The sequence below is a fragment of the Coregonus lavaretus genome, assembly GCF_964263955.1.
Source record: "Coregonus lavaretus genome assembly, chromosome: 7".
NCBI classification, from domain to species: Eukaryota; Metazoa; Chordata; class Actinopteri; order Salmoniformes; family Salmonidae; genus Coregonus; species Coregonus lavaretus.
This window is the reverse complement of record NC_139994.1, coordinates 8,736,885-8,754,931: the sequence shown is the minus strand read 5'-3', so window position 1 is coordinate 8,754,931 and position 18,047 is coordinate 8,736,885. Positions and strand designations below refer to the sequence as shown.

The window sequence follows — 18,047 nt, the reverse complement described above, 5'->3', positions numbered from 1 at the left end:
AGAGAGAGAGAGAGAGAGAGAGAGAGAATTAGGCTAGGGGGCAGAGAGAGAGGGGGTGGGAGGAGTGGTTTGTTCTTACTCAGTGGCTGTATATATATATTACTCAGTGGCTTAGCCTGACAGTGCAGTGAATGAGAAGAGAGAGTGAGGGAGACTGTGTGTATGAATTACTGAGAAAGCAGCAGAAAATAATATAATCTTTCACAGGACTGGGTTTTTCTATTGGATTACAAACAAGAAGAGGGAGAGATTTTCACAGAACACACATACAAGGTAAGATGCCTTTTATTGTACGTCACATACTTCTTTCCCAACACCCATGATTCTCTCTCTCTTAGAGCCAGGTCAGACAGGTGCAGGATTCATGTCATAATCTATTGTTTTTTATTAGCAAACAGATTGGAAGTAGTTTTGATGGTAAACAACTAAATAAATGTATGTTTACAAGCTAGTTGTATTTCCTTGGCTATGCTAGTTTTGTTATAATGTGATTGTAACAAGCATTTACTGTAACTAGTTTCAGTTATGTACAGGTTTCCTAATCAGATTCTTAGGAAAGTTTGAATTGGTCAGACAGACATAACAACAGTGATTTAACCCACATATAAAACTACGAAATTAGACTTGCTATGTGCCATAAGTGACATAAAAATGTCTGAAAGTGTGGTGTACAGCTTATGTATTCTAGATACTAAGATTATTGTTCATTTTGTCTTTGGACTGTGTCTCCTGTTTTATACAAAGGGAGGTTTGTGTGACACCTGTAAAATAAATGGTTGCTTTCTTTAGTGTATCCTTGAGTTGAGAATAAAAGTAAACAGAACTCAAGGACTCCATGACACACTCTTAGAACTCTCTAGAAATACCTCACTCAATTGAAATGCTTTTAGACTGGTACTGACTTTGAGTGCTTGAGTTATCTACTGGGTTGTGAAGTAATGTTTCAAAGTTCAGCTGACTCTATTTGTCTGTATGTGAAGAGAGGTGAGAGAGAAAAGAGAGAGAGGTGGTGTGTGTGTGTGCTTGCGTGCTTGTGTGTGTTTGTTTGTCTGGCTGTCTCAGTACAGGTGAATGATACTGCCCAGGTGAGATGAAACTAGGGTGTGTTGTGCTTGTTCAGTGTTCTGCCCTCATGACTCCATACAGTATAAGGCAGCTGGCAATGGACTCTGGAAGTTGAACAGCTGGCGGACTTTGGTTCTAGGCCACTGCATCCCTCTGAATTGTAGTCGTTATGGGTTATAATAACGGTGTAATGTCTATAAGTTGGTAGTGTCCGTGTGCAATGAGGCTATGGTGGCTTGCATATGGAGGGGCATTTGTCTGTTTTACTGTGCTGGATGGATCAACAGCAAGGCTACAGCTGACTAAAGTACTGCAGCACTGTGCCATTCTGTATGTCTGAGGCACTACCGTGGAACCAGACTGGAACCAGACTGGACCCAGCAGACCATATCATATTCACAGGGATTAGATACACAAGACATAGCTGCTGTCTACAAAGGAACGTTTGATTAGCAAGTAAGATCTCAGAGGACATACATTTACTTGGCTTGATCAATGAGGGGTAGTATTTGTGATATTTGCACCATAGAGGAAGTTTTCTTTTAAACTATTTGTGGTTTTCATTTTTTGCCTCTCATTAACTCACAGAGTTGGCAGTAGTGTACTTAAGTACTTAAGGAAAAATACTTTAAAGTACTACTTAAGTCCTTTTTTGGGGTGTCTGTAATTTACTATTTATATTTTTGACAACTTTTACTTTACTACATTCCTAAAGAAAATAATGTACTTTTTACTCCATACATTTTCCCTGACGACCAAAAGTCGTTACATTTAGAATGCTTAGCAGGACAGGAAAATGGTCAAATTCACACACTTATCAAGAGAACATCCCTGGTCATCCCTACTGCCTCTGATCTGGCAGACTCACTAAACACAAATTATTTGTTTGTAAATTATGTCTGAGTGTTGGAGTGTACCCCTGGCTATCCGTAAATACAAAAAACAAGACAATTGTGCTGTCTGGTTTGCTTAATATAAGGAATTTGAAATGATTTATACTTTTACTTTTGATACGTCAGTATATTTCAGCAATTATATTTACTTTTGATACTTAAGTATATTTAAAACCAAATACTTTTACTTGCTGACTTTTACTTGAGTCTTTTTCTATTAAGGTATCTTCACTTTTACTCAAGTATGACAATTGGGTACTTTTTCCACCACTGAGAGTAGGTCATTGTCTTTCCGAAGCATATTGTATGTACAGTATATTGTAGTCCTGCATGTGAATGTTTCTAACAGGTCATGTAAGGAAAATGTGACACAATTTGCCCTTTAATAAGGTCATTCTGGTCACATGTCTATTTACAGTACATAGAATTGACCTGTGATTTGGTGATGGTGGTTGGTGATGTTGATGATGGTGGTTGGTGATGTTGATGATGGTGTTGATGGTGGTTGGTGATGGTGTTGATGGTAGTTGGTGATGGTGTTGATGGAGAGTTGATGGTGGTTGGTGATGTTGGTGATGGTGTTGTCATTTAAGGTGGTTCCTCAATAATTATGCATAATACTTGTTGGATGCTAATTTGGTGACTGTCGAGCTGTGTAATTATGCTTTGTATTTTCACACATCATCATCTGATCCAGGAAGGAATTTTCCGAATGACAGCCAAGTGACGATCAGCTGATGTGATAGCTCATGCAATGCAACAACAGCCCAAGTGCTGGAAAAAAGGTGTTCGCCAGGAATGTCCACAATATTTTGGTGACTCTTGAGTTACACCGGTGAAGACAGTTGTGCCTGGATCCATGTTGGATCTAATATCCCTAGAGAATTGAGGTTGATCATCAGTTGTTGTCTGCTTGATTTACAGCAGGGTCTCGTTAGATTTAACAGAGAAAGCATCAAGGTAATGAGTTCATGTTTTCATATGTAATTGTGCCTCAGATTGGACACCGAGTCTGTTATCTGTAATTGGGTTGGATAGACTATTGCGCAACACCCAACACTCTTCCTATTAATTTTCTGGATATAATAACAACAAATGACATAGCCTAGTGGGCTTATTCGCAATATGATCTGGTAATGAAACAACGTGACAAATACATTTTGTTTTCCATGTTACACCTGCAATTTTAAGGTGCTTGAAGTAGACTACTTGAACTTGAAGCTCAGAAATTCAAGTACTGAAATAGGCCTAGCTTGAAAATCAGACATTTCCTCAATTTGGTGCTTGAAAAGTTATTGTAATTATTGTAGCCAATTAAACAGAATAAAAATATAAACGCAACATGTAAAGTGTTGGTTTCATGAACTGAAATAAAAGCTAATTTCTTTCAAATTTTGTGAGCAAATTTGTTTTTATCCCTGTTATTGAGCATTTCTCCTTTGCCAAGATGATCCATCCACTTGACATGTGTGGAATATCAAGAAGCTGATTAAACAGCATGATCATTACACAGGTGCACCTTGTGCTGGGGACAACAAAAGGCCACTCTAAAATGTGCAGTTTTGTCACACAACAGATGTCTCAAGTTTTGAGGGTGTGCAATTGGCATGCTGACTTCAGGAATTTCCACCAGAGCTGTTGCAAGAGAATTTAATGTTCATTTCTCTACCATAAGCCGCCTCCAACGTCGTTTTAGAGAATTTGGCAGTACGTCCAACCGGACTAAAAACCACAGACCACGTGTCACCATGCCAGACCAGGACCTCCACATTTGGCATCTTAACATGCGGGATCGCAGGTCCTGAGCGTTCTGGAACAGGTTTTCATCAAGGATCTCTCTGTACTTTGCTCCGTTCATCTTTCCCTCGATCCTGACTAGTCTCCCAGTCCCTGCCACTGAAAAACATCCCCACAGCATGATGCTGCCACCACCATGCTTCACTGTAGGGATGGTGCCAGGTTTCCTCCAGACATGACGCTTGGCATTCAGGCCAAAGAGTTCAATCTTGGTTTCATCAGACCAGAGAATCTTGTTTCCCATGGTCTGAGAGTCTTTAGGTGCCTTTCGGCAAGCTCCAAGCGGGCTGTCATGTGCCTTGTACTGAGGAGTGGCTTCTGTCTGGCCACTCTACCATAAAGGCCTGATTGATGGAGTGCTGCAGAGATGGTTGTCCTTCTGGAAGGTTCTCCCATCTCCACAGGGGAACTCCTGAGCTCTGTCAGAGTGACCATCGGGTTCTTGGTCACCTCCCCGATTGCTCAGTTTGGCCGGGCGGCCAGCTCTAGGAAGAGTCTTGGTGGTTCCAAACTTCTTCCATTTAAGAATGATGGAGGCCACGGTGTTCTTGGGGACCTTCAATGCTGCAGACATTTTTTGGTACCCTTCCCCAGATCTGTGCCTTGACACAATCCTGTCTCGGAGCTCTACAGACAATTCCTTCGACCTCATGGCTTGGTTTTTGCTCTGACATGCACTGTCAACTGTGGGACCTTATATAGACAGGTGTGTGCCTTTCCAAATCATGTCCAATCAATTGAATTGACCACAGGTGCTCAAATGGAAATACCTTATTTACATAAGTATGATTTATTTTATTTTATACATTTGCTAAAATTTCTACAAACCTGTTTTCACTTTGTCATGATGGGGTATTGTGTGTAGATTGATGAGGATTTTTATTTATTTAATCTATTTCACCTGCTCCTCCTCCAGCTCCTCCTCCAGCTCCTCCTCCTCCTCCTCCTCCTCCTCCTCCTCCTCCTCCTCCTCCTCCTCCCCCCCCCATCTAACTAAGAACTCTCTCCAGCTGTTAAATGACTGAGTGTGACTTTTGGGGTTACTGTTCAATTTAGACTATATTCTCCTACTGTGTTAGGCTTACATATCCCACTTGTTGATCTCTAAGCAGGACTAGGCCTGTCATCTTATTCCAAAATAATCCATTAGGATTCTGAAAATTGTCTGACCTGAGACACTATCAGTGTCTACAGAACAATTTCTGACCTCTTCACAGCATCCTAACAGATGTCCTCCTTTGTCCCTTCTGTCAGGGTAGTAATGAAGCTTCTAGCGGCCATAGCAGTGGTGCTCCTCCTGGTGGCGGTGGAGAGTATGGCGGCCAGAGGCATGTCCAGGAGGACCAAGAGGGATCTGATGAGCCCGCTGCACATTGGGGGAATCAGGGACCCGTTTGGGTTGTACTGCGAGCGGAGGGGGGGCTGCTGCCCGGGCCGGGACGACCAGTGTACGGTGCCCTACCTGGACACCATCTGTTACTGTGACCTGTTCTGTAACCGAACCATCTCCGACTGCTGCCCCGACTTCTGGGGCCACTGTCTGGGCATCTCACCCCCTTTCATTGGTAAGTTAGAGGGTGTGTGTGGGGAGGAGGGTGTGGGTGTGTGGGCCTGCCATTTAGGATTAAGACAGAAAGGCCCAGTACAGTGACACACCTGTACAGTTGCTAGAGTATACAGGTCCCACACTGAGTGGCTACTATAGGACTACTGAATTGAATGGCAACTAACAACTGCTAATCCTACGCACAGGTAAAGTTATGTGTTCAGTTGTCACAGTCACATTAGGTAAGAGGTCCCATTGGCCTGTGAAACCTTAATAAGCACACTGTGGTAAAATATAAAATACATGCTTCGTAAACAACAGGTGTAGACTAACAGAGAAATGCTTATGGACCCTTCCCAAAAATGCAGCAAGAAAAAAAGAGAAATAATACAAAAATAATAACTCAAAGAATAAATACACAATGACTAACGATAACTTGGCTATATACATGTACATGGGGTACCAGTACCGAGTCGATGTGCAGGGATACGAGGTAATTTAGGTAGATATGTACATATAGGTAGGGATAAACTGACTAGGCAACAGGATAGATAAAAGACAGTAGCAGCAGCATATGTGATGAGTCAAAAATAATTAGTGCAACATGGGTTCACTGGTTAACTTTCTCTGCTTTCACTGTATAAACATGCTCCACATACACATATCTCTGCTAGTCGTTGTGGAGGTGTAAAATGTTCCAGTGGCAGCACGGCCCTACCTGAGAATAGACCATGAACAGTGGTCTTCTTATTAGTCTGAGACAGAGGGAGGGGGGAGGACGGGGAGGGAGGGATGGATGAATGGAGGTCAGGAGAAAAAATGCACACTATGCAGAGAGAGGGAGAGATATGTGACGGGAACGGGACAGGGAGTAGGACGAGGTCGAGATAGGTATGTGCTTGCTAGATGACAGGGAGGTTGCGTTTCACAAAAGAGGGACACACACACGCAAGCATATATACACACACACCTTAGCCTGTGGGAGGCGGAGGGAAGAGGAAAGGAGTGACACCTTCATTTCTCACTCTCTCTACCTGACTTGCTCTCTCCTATCTCTCAGCTCACCTTATCAGAGAGCAGCTCAGACAAACTGTGGGATGAATTCCAAAACCATTTCATTCAAATCAAGACAAATCATTCTTGGAAACAGTAAATGCATCCCTTCCTCCAAACAGTTTCCGGCATGTCAGCTCAAGTTAAGGGTTAGGGTTAGGTTTGGGTTAGGTTCACCCCTACTAGGTCCCACTCCACAGAACCATTATGGAGTAGTGATGGAGTTAAGAAGAGTCTATTGATGCACCCGTGCGTTAATATACTGTAAGTAACATAACAAAAAAATCCCCATCAAAATCCATCAGTTTAAGCTAGAGATATCTATTTTTAGCATGGGCTGCTTCTCAATCTACCGCATCCGCTTACGGCTGGCTTCCGCAACTGCGGTGGAAGTTGGCCATGCTACAGCTGTGTTTGTCAGACCATGATACACCCCAAAAATCGGTCTTCTCACAAAAATGTCTGTAGCATCCGAACGGTTGGTGTTGCTCTACGACCCCCACAAGCCCCACGGGACTCATCTGAAGTTGGTAACGCTGATGTACCAGCTTCTGTCTGTAGCGTCCGAAACCGTTTATGCTACAAACCAATATTTTAGTGTTCTCCATTTTGCTCTTTGACCCCTACAAGCCCCATGGGACTCGTCTGAAGGTAACCCATACAAATCAATGGAAGTATGGAGGTAGTTTTGTGCCAACAAAAATAAGGGGTTAAATACATGTCCAAAAAAACTACAATATTTCCTGAGCTTTCTTACATCTCCTAAATATAGGACAGACACTTCAAAACCTTATTCCTGATGACTTTTTTTTTGCCATTTATGAATGTGTTATTCAATATTATTCAATGTTATTCATATTGTTTTATATACCTACAGGGGTCCTAAAATTGAAAATCAAATAGCTAAATTATCCATGGTTTCACCATCTTAAAACAATTCCCTATGTTAGCCCCCCCAACGGCTTAGACTTTTAGAGGTAATGAGAGGAGTAGCTGCAAACCACACAACAGTCTCGTGCAGGGCACAGCCCAGAACAGCACGGCGTCCGTTTCGGATCCTCCTCCTACTAACACCAGAGGAGTGGTAGAGGGAAGAGGTCACCAGAGATGGTGTAAATGTCTGTCCCAGTCAGTCCAGGACTTGAACTGGACATTGAAATGACCCTGTAAACCTTTGAAAATGACAATAAAAGACATTGGAAAGTAAATAATATTGAGAAAACCTAGAATAAAGGACAATAAGGATAATATATGGATTATGCGTTTTCGATTCAAACTCCATGGCATGTCCAATCCTATACTGATGAGGTCTAGATGGAATTTAAATTGACCCCACCTCTGGAGGCCACATGGGTGTGTATGGTTTTGTCTCTGCCCACTGAGGGGTGGGAGGTGTGAGGTAGAGTGGCGCCCCTGTCCCCTGGAGCCCAGTGGAGGTGGCAGGGTTTTCATTAAGTGTGTGTGTGTGTGTGTGTAATTAAGCTTGTTAAGGCATGATGAGGACCTGTTAGCCCTGGGAAACAGAGGACAGAAGCCAACAGCACATGCCAACAGCACATTCCAACAGCAGATTACTGCAGCTCAGGGTTCCCCAGACCCCACACACTAATACACACCTCACAGCCAGGGTGTTACTGTTAACTCTCTCACTACACACTCTACACTCTACACTCTACACTCTACACTCCACACTCCACACAGGCACACACACTTGCTTGGGTGCTTTCCCTCTCCCGCTGGCCTGTGTGCGCGCCCGTGTGTGCCCCTCATGTGGGTGTGCCTGTGTAGAGTGAAGAGTGTAGAGCAGGGTTCTTCAATTCCGGTCCTGGAGGGCCGAAACACCTCTGTTTTTCATCCTCTCCTTCTAATCAGGGGCTAATTCAGACCTGGGACACCAGGTGAGTGCAATTAACTACCAGGTAGAAATAAAAAAACAGAAGTGTTTCGGCCCTCCAGGACCAGAATTGAAGAACCCTGGTGTAGAGTGTAGAGTGTAGAGTGTAGAGTGTAGAGTGTAGAGTGTAGAGTGTAGAGTGTAGAGTGTAGAGTGTAGAGTGTAGAGTGTAGAGTGTAGAGTGTGTAATCGGTATGAGTCAGCCTCTCAGATCTTCCACCACAACAGGATCAACGTAATCATTCATGTGATCCTATCTTCTGGCAACATCTTATTGAATTTCCTCCTTTTGTTTAATTCCAGGCACCTGTGAAAGAAACGGACACAAATTCCTCTCAGGACAAACATTCAAAGACAACTGCAATTTATGGTACGTGTCTCTGACCTCTTCCTTGCTTTTCTCACTGTATACATGATTTGGAAAGGCACACACCTGTCTATATAAGGTCCCACAGTTGACAGTGCATGTCAGAGCAAAAACACAGCCATGAGGTCGAAGGAATTGTCCGTAGAGCTCAGAGACAGGATTGTGTCGAGGCACAGATCTGGGGAAGGGTGCCAAAACAATTCTGCAGCATTAAGGTCCCCAAGAACACCGTGGCCTCCATCATTCTTAAATGGAAGAAGTTTGGAACCACCAAGACTCTTCCTAGAGCTGGCTGCCCGGTCAAACTGTGCAATCGAGGGAGAAGGGCCTTGGTCAGGGAGGTGACCAAGAACCCAATGGTCACTCTGACAGAGCTCTAGAGTTATTCTGTGGAGATGGGAGAACCTTCCAGAAGGACAACCATCTCTGCAGCACTCCACCAATCAGGCCTTTATGGTAGAGTGGCCAGATGGAAGCCACTCCTCAGTAAAATGCACATGACACCCCGCTTGGAGTTTGCCAAAAGGCACCTAAAGACTCTCAGACAATGAGAAACAAGATTATCTGGTCAGATGAAGCTAAGATTGAACTCTTTGACCTGAATGCCAAGTGTCACGTCTGGAGGAAACCTGGCACCATCCCTACGGTGAAGCATGGTGGTGGCAGCATCATGCTGTGGGGATGTTTTTCAGCGGCAGGGACTGGGAGACTAGTCAGGATTGAGGCAAAGATGAACGGAGCAAAGTACAGAGAGATCCTTGATGAAAACCTGCTCCAGAGCGCTCAGGACCTCAGACTGAGACGAAGGTTCACCTTCCAACAGGGCAACAACCCTAAGCATACAACCAATCCAACCTGACAGATCTTGAGAGGATCTGCAGAGAGGAATGAGAGAAACTCCCCAAATACAGGTGTGCCATGCTTGTAGCATTATACCCAAGAAGACTCGAGGCTGTTATCGCTGCCAAAGGTGCTTCAACAAAGTACTGAGTAAAGGGTCTGAATACTTATGTAAATGTGATATTTCAGTTTTTTATTTTTTATTGATTTTTTAAAAATTCTAAAAACCTGTTTTTGGTTTCGCATTATGGGGTATTGCGTGTAGATTGATAAGGAAAAAAAACGATTTAATCAATTTTAGAATAAGGTTATAACGAATGTGGAAAAAGTCAAGGGGTCTGAATACTTTCCGAATGCACTGTATCTCTGTCTCTACCCTCTTCCCTCTCACTCCCTTTCTTTACATCTCTCTGTCCAAACAGTGATCACTCCTTCAAACACTTTGATGACGTGACCTTTCTGGTTGTACCACAGACAGACCCACATTTTCCATGGAGAGTTTTGTGACCCCCGTCAATTCATTTGGTTTAATGTAGCTATCTCCTTCATGAAATGAAAGAGTCTTGCATCTTATCAAACAAGCAGCATAAGAAAAGCAACAGCAAGATATGGTAGCACATCACACTACAATACAATACTGAGCATTTGGCAACATTTGGCAACATTGTGCAACATTGCGCAACATTCGGCAACATTGGGAAACAGTGGGTCTTGTGGGGCTAGAGACAGGGGTAGGATGGGCTACCCCTACAGGGGCTAGAGGGGAACAACACATTCTTCAAATCCCCAGTGTCTCGCACCTCTCCTCCTCCATCTGTTCCTCCTCTCCCAGTTTTGGGGAGTAGTGAACTACATGTAGTTCAACTAGCAATTTAACTACATTTTGCTGAAGCTTGGTGGTAGTTCAACTCAATTCAAATCTAGGTAGTGTTTTCAGTAGTTAATTACTTTGTTTTGCCATGTAGTGGTGTAGCTAACTACTGGAACTACACACTACTTTTTTTTGCAAAAGATAAGTAGGCAAGAATTTATTTTCTTTTTCGGCGTCAGACCTGCCTAACTCTCACTTGAAACATAGTTTTTGTGTTTGATAGGCTAAATTACACATTCTCTTAACATATGACCCCAAAGTGATCTGTCTTGCAATTTGTAGTCTATGACATTTCAGATTTACATATGATAATTTTTCACGAAGTAGGTTGGATGTAGTGAACTACTTTTTCAAAGTAACTTTAGTTAAGTAAACTACTTTTTTTTTTTTCACCCAAAAACTATATTCTGGTATTTGTTTCATTAGTCCATTGTTGACATAGTCCCAAACCGTTTTGCTAGTCAGCAATCAAGTTTTCAAGATATGTAACTTTCAAAATACAGAAATCCTCCCCGTATCATGCATTTTGTATCATATGATGCTGCGTTTTGATCATATTATGCAAAATGCATCATACAGGGATGATTTCTGTATTTTGAAAGCTTAACTCCTTCCAGTGTGAAGTAATTGGTAGCTTGGTAAACTATCTTTTCAGAGTAGCTTCCCTAACACTGTCCTCTCCTCCTCTCCTCCCTTCCTCCATATTTCCCTCCTCTCTTTACAGCTGTGTTACAGTAATGAGGGGGACAGCAGAGCAAACCCAGAACCCACAGGGGCTAGGTTAATACATACTACAGACCGTGCACGTTCAGACACAGATTATCTGCTAGTCTGTATGTTTATGTGACGAGGCTAAACTACAGTAACATCCCAGTTGGGATTTAGTTAACTAATACAGGCTAAACTACAGTAACATCCCTGCTGGGATTTAGTTAACTAATACAGGCTAAACTACAGTAACATCCCAGCTAGGGTTTAGTTAACTAATACAGGCTAAACTACAGTAACATCCCAGCTAGGGTTTAGTTAACTAATACATTTACATTTACATTTTAGTCATTTAGCAGACGCTCTTATCCAGAGCGACTTACAGTTAGTGAGTGCATACATTTTCATACTGGCCCCCCGTGGGAAACGAACCCACAACCCTGGCGTTGCAAGCGCCATGCTCTACCAACTGAGCTACAGGGGACTACAATACAGGCTAAACTACAGTAACAACCCAGCTAGGATTTAGTTAACTAATATAGGCTAAACTACAGTAACATCCCAGCTAGGATTTAGTTAACGAATACAGGCTAAACTACAGTAACATCCCAGCTAGAATTTAGATAACGAATACAGGCTAAACTACAGTAACATCCCAGCTAGGATTTAGTTAACTAATACAGGCTAAACTACAGTAACATCCCAGCTAGGATTTAGTTAACGAATACAGGCTAAACTACAGTAACATCCCAGCTAGGATTTAGTTAACTAATACAGGCTAAACTACAGTAACATCCCAGCTAGGATTTAGTTAACTAATACAGGCTAAACTACAGTAACATCCCAGCTAGGATTTAGTTAACTAATACAGGCTAAACTACAGTAACATCCCAGCTAGGATTTAGTTAACTAATACAGGCTAAACTACAGTAACATCCCAGCTAGGATTTAGTTAACTAATACAGGCTAAACTACAGTAACAACCCAGCTAAGATTTAGTTAACTGATATACTGCACAGGCCAAGCCGAGTATGTTCAATCAGACTAGTGCTAATGTATTTGATAGGCATTAGAGACCCAATGCTGTATAAACCTTATATAAGATTATCACCGTTCAGCTGTGTATTACTCTAACCTAATGATATAGCAGCACTGGTTATGATTACTTATGCAGGGTTTTGTGTTGCCAGAGCAGAAATATAGTTTAGCTTTTTGATAAACCACTCTACATAGATCTAAAAAAGACCAGAATGAGATATTCCACTAGGTCGTATCTAGAGTGTAGATATGACCTAGTGGAATATCTCATTCTAGTATTTGTTTATCTATTTTAGTACCACTATACTACTACTATACTGCTACTATACTACTACTCTACTACTACTATACTACTATCATACTACTACCATACTACTATACTACTAAACTACTATACTACTACTATACTACTACTATACTACAACTATACTACTACTATACTATCACTATACTACTAATACTAATACTATACTACTACTATACTCTGTTCTATTGATAACATAATACCTGTAGGTTTAGTCTGTGATACAGATTAAGACTGAAGTCAATTTGGCTCTTGAATAGCAGCATGACATACAGTTGAAAGTGAATTTGGCCCAGGCCCCATCTTTCATATAGTCTGTCTGTGTCTGTGTCTCGATCTGTGTGCGTGTGTGTGTGTTTGCCTGTGTGTGTGTGTTGGTGTTGGTGTCTGTGCCAACCTTTCCAGCAGTGTCTCCACACCACCCACTGAGTAAGACGCTGAAATTAAAGATAATTGGGACAGAAATTCCTCGAACTGCCCAAGTGTGCAGGAACTTTGATCTACAAAATCATGTCTAGTAAACGAATACACCTGGAAACCTCTTTCTAACACAATAATATGTAGATAGACAATGCCAGGCTATCTCATAGACATCGAACTCTTTGATTTGACTTATGCACTGAGTTCTTCTCACCTGTAGCTTTTCAATTGGACTAAATTATTCCATTGAGAGACCCTCACTAATAGCTTTAGGCTTTTTGTGTTATGAGATGGACTATTCAAGTCCTAATCACTTGTGTATGTGTGGTATGGATGGTTTTCCTGTCTGGGGGATGTACAGTAGCTGAAGAGAACAGAGGGGGTAGCGGTTAGGGGGTGAGGGCGTGAGGACAGTTTCCAGGATGAGGGAAGGTTGATATCACCTATCTGCTAGAACGGTTTCTCACATCCCCGCCATGGGCTGTTTCTCAGAGAGGGTGTGTGCTTCTGTGGTTTAGTCTGTCTGTGTGTGTGTGTATGTATGTATGTATGTATGTGTGTGTGTGTGTGTGTGTGTGTGTGTGCATGCGCATGCATGCACGCGCGTTTGTGTACTGGCGATGCGAAGGCGAGTGTCTGTGTGGCGTCTGCCCCCATTCATGTATCCATATCATATTTATTTTCACTTATGCAAAGTATCCTGTAGCTGTTTCTCTGGTCCAGTCTAACTCCAGCCATATTCCTACTGACACCACTCTCCTGTAGGCTGCATAGCACACCTGGGTTCAAATACTATTCAAAATCTTTCAAATACTTTGAGCGTTTGCTTTAGCCTGCCTGGAGTGGTGGATGGGTGTGGTGGAGACCTATGGGTCAGATAGGAGCAGAGATAGTAAAGGGGAGTATATAGACGTCCAGTCTAACCTAACGTCTCCTTCCATTGTCCAACTCTCCTTTAAGAGAGACGTTTGGAGGTTAAATAAACACTGCCATGGTAAAAATAGACCCTGCTTTCAGTACAGCATGGACCAGCATTTAAAGGAGAAGTTTTATTTTTTACAAACAAATCTATTTTTTTAAATGCAAATGGCATGTTATAGAAGGGTCCAGATGCCTTTTTTGTGATTTCACTTGTTTTTGAGAAACTTATCCCAAACAGCAAATCACTTCCTCATCCTCGTTGTGTATAATGAGGGCCCTGAAAAAACATGAACTAAGGCTCCAAAAACACCCAAATACGTCATTTTAAACGGCAAAGCTCTCAGTATAGTGATGCAGGGCTTTAAATTGTGTCATTCCGAACTTTATCTGTAAAATTATATTCCATTTTGCGCGACTCAAGTCGTTTCCCTTATCCTGCGGTTCCATTCTCCGTGTAGCTTGCTGCTACAGGTAACTGCCAAAATAAAGGAAACACCAACATAAAGTGTCTTAACAGGGCATTGGGCCACCACAAGCCACCAGAACAGCTTCAATGCGACTTGGCGTATCCTTTAAGTATAAACTGCCCTTTCACTGTTAAATTCAAACAAATGGTCCCACGCAATAAACACTCACAACCATTCATGTACTCACACGCAAGTATGAAAGCACACACGCATGTATGCACATACAGTCGTGGTCAAGCATTTTGAGAATGACACAAGTATTGGTCTTCACAAAGTTCGCTGCTTCAGTGTTATGAGATATATTTGTCAGATGTTACTATGGTATACTGAAGTATAATTACAAGCGTTCCATAAGTGTCAAAGGCTTTTATTGACAATTACATTAAGTTTATGCAGAGAGTCAATATTTGCAGTGTTGACCCTTCTTTTTCAAGACCTCTGCAATCCGCCCTGGCATGCTGTCAATTAACTTCTGGGCCACATCCTGACTGATGGCAGCCCATTCTTGCATAAACAATGCTTGGAGTTTGTCAGAATTTGTGGGTTTTTGTTTGTCCACCCGCCTCTTGAGGCTTGAACACAAGTTCTCAATGGGATTAAGGTCTGGGGAGTTTCCTGGCCATGGACCCAAAATGTCGATGTTTTGTTCCCCGAGCCACTTAGTTATCACTTTTGCCTTATGGCAAGGTGCTCCATCATGCTGGAAAAGGCATTGTTCGTCACCAAACTGTTCTTGGATGATTGGGAGAAGTTTCCCGCAGAGGATGTGTTGGTACCATTCTTTATTCATGGCTGTGTTCTTAAGCAAAATTGTGAGTGAGCCCACTCCCTTGGCTGAGAAGCAACCCCACAAATGAATGGTCTCAGGATGCTTTACTGTTGGCATGACACAGGACTGATGGTAGCGCTCACCTTGTCTTCTCCGGACAAGCTTTTTTCCGGATGCCCCAAACAATCGGAAAGGAGATTCATCAGAGAAAATGACTTTACCCCAGTCCTCAGCAGTCCAATCCCTGTATCTTTTGCAGAATATCAGTCTGTCCCTGATGTGTTTCCTGGAGAGAAGTGATTTCCTCGCTGCCCTTCTTGACACCAGGCCATCCTCCAAAAGTCTTCGTCTCACTGTGCGTGCAGATGCACTCACACCTGCCTGCTGCAATTCCTGAGCAAGCCTTGCACTGGTGGTGCCCCGATCCCTCAGCTGAATCAACTTTAGGAGACGGTCCTGGCGCTTGCTGGACTTTCTTGGGCGCCCTGATGCCTTCTTCACAGAAATTGAACCTCTGTCCTTGAAGTTCTTGATGATCCGATAAATGGTTGATTTAGGTGCAATCTTACTAGCAGCAATATCCTTGCCTGTGAAGCCCTTTTTGTGCAAAGCAATGATGACTGCACGTGTTTCCTTGCAGGTAACCATGGTTAACAGAGGAAGAACAATGATTTCAAGCACCACCCTCCTTTTAAAGCTTCCAGTCTGTTATTCTAATTCAATCAGCATGACAGAGTGATCTCCAGCCTTGTCCTCGTCAACACTCTCACCTATGTTAATGAGAGAATCACTGACATGATGTCAGCTGGTCCTTTTGTGGCAGGGCTGAAATGCAGTGGAAATGTTTTTTTTGGGATTAAGTTCATTTTCATGGCAAAGAGGGACTTTGCAATGAATTGCAATTCATCTGATCACTCTTCATAACATTCTGGAGTATATGCAAATTGCCATCATAAAAATTGAGGCAGCAGACTTTGTGAAGATTCATATTTGTGTCATTCTCAAAACTTTTCACCACGACTGTACACAAAACACACACACGCACACACACACTCCCCTACTCTCCCCTCATTTCCCATACTTGCATATTGACCTTAACACTCCTACCAGTGGTGGTCGGTGCCATTTAAGATGAGGGAGGACAAATATTTTTCTTATGAGCATGGCTTTATTTCAATACAGCAAATTGGATGTCTGTCATTCATATTCAATTCACCCAGCTCAATGTAACATCGATAGGTTTAGGCTACTACATGATAATCAAATTTTCCCTATCATGAGGTTGCTACAACCTAGCCTGTGAATGAAGGTTTACAACGTAGGTGCACAGGTCGAGAGAAATTTGAGTAATCAAGGTGACAGACATTGACACATTCAATACCTCCTTGCACACTCTTGTCTGCATCTAGCTAATCTAGCATATAATCATTAGCCAAACAGTTGCAAACAAGAGTTTATATTGGACAAATTCAGATATGTTTATCCCTGTTTTGTTCCGTTTGCTTCCGTTTAAGAAACGGCATGATCCCTTTGATTGTTGTATAATTCCTTCTCACATTCCTGGCTCTCCTCCTCTCACCATTTCCCTTCGCTTGTGGACTTCAGTGGACAACACATCAGCTGTCTCTGACCAGGCGAAAAAGCCTTTCCAAACCAAACCTTCATATCATGACCACTAACCGTTACACACAGCCTACATCATTTTCACCATATTAGCTAACGTCAAGTCAACATAGCTACTAGAACTAACGCATTAGTAAACCCGCTACAATCATACAGTAGCAGTTACACCGGCGGGCCTCGTGGCAATAAATTAATAAAACCAAAAGCTTACCTTGACTTGGAAGAGTTCCAGTGTTGGACAGCCATAGCCAGCTAGCTAACACAAACACCCGGCTCAGAGAGGGATGCTGAGTAGGCTAAACTAGCTAGCTGTATTCACTAGCTAAGTAAGTGAAAGTGAAAAAAATACCAAATATAGCTAGTCAATCAATCAATCAATTTTATTTTATATAGCCCTTCTTACATCAGCTAATATCTCGAAGTGCTGTACAGAAACCCAGCCTAAAACCCCAAACAGCTAGTAATGCAGGTGTAGAAGCACGGTGGCTAGGAAAAACTCCCTAGAAAGGCGAAAACCTAGGAAGAAACCTAGAGAGGAACCAGGCTATGAGGGGTGGCCAGTCCTCTTCTGGCTGTGCCGGGTGGAGATTATAACAGAACCATGCCAAGATGTTCAAAAATGTTCATAAGTGACAAGCATGGTCAAATAATAATCAGGAATAAATCTCAGTTGGCTTTTCATAGCCGATCATTAAGAGTTTAAAACAGCAGGTCTGGGACAGGTAGGGGTTCCATAACCGCAGGCAGAACAGTTGAAACTGGAATAGCAGCAAGGCCAGGCGGACTGGGGACAGCAAGGAGTCACCACGGCCGGTAGTCCCGACGTATGGTCCTAGGGCTCAGGTCTCTCAGTTGGCTTTTCATAGCCGATCATTAAGAGTTGAAAACAGCAGGTCTGGGACAGGTAGGGGTTTCGTAGCCGCAGGCAGAACAGTTGAAACTGGAATAGCAGCAAGGCCAGGCGGACTGGGGACAGCAAGGTGTCATCATGCCCGGTAGTCCTGACGTATGGTCCTAGGGCTCAGGTTCTCAGAGAGAAAGAGAGAACGAGAGAATTAGAGAGAGCATACTTAAATTCACACAGGACACTGGATAAGACAGGAGAAGTACTCCAGGTATAACCAACTAACCCCAGCCCCCCGACACATAAACTACTGCAGCATAAATACTGGAGGCTGAGACAGGAGCGGTCCGGAGACACTGTGGCCCCATCCGAAGAAACCCCCGGACAGGGCCAAACAGGAAGGATATAACCCCACCCACTCCGCCAAAGCACAGCCCCCGCACCACTAGAGGGATATCCCCAACCACCAACTTACAATCCTGAGACAAGGCCGAGTATAGCCCACAGAGGTCTCCACCACAGCACAAACCAAGGGGGGGGCGCCAAGCTAGTGTTCTCTCTTTCTCGCTTCTCCTTCATTTTTGAAGAAATTAATTTGTTCAAAACTGTTCAACTATTGTCTTTCTC

At 42.9% G+C, this 18,047-nt stretch overlaps 1 protein-coding gene across 2 annotated transcripts in view; it reads left to right on the top strand.

The window, feature by feature from the left end:
* The first annotated feature begins 118 nt into the window (after positions 1-118).
* LOC311132754 (tubulointerstitial nephritis antigen-like) overlaps positions 119-18,047 on the top strand; it is a 78,835-nt gene continuing 60,906 nt past the window's right edge. Inside the window, exons 1-3 of one of the 2 annotated variants that reach the window (XM_084166050.1) lie at positions 119-273; positions 5,010-5,320; positions 8,552-8,618. In XM_084166050.1, the coding sequence (XP_084022176.1) occupies positions 5,017-5,320; positions 8,552-8,618 (371 nt within the window). In that variant the 5' untranslated portion in view covers positions 119-273; positions 5,010-5,016. The remainder of the gene's footprint in view (positions 274-5,009; positions 5,321-8,551; positions 8,619-18,047) is intronic. The other variant, XM_084166051.1, reaches the window with a different exon arrangement.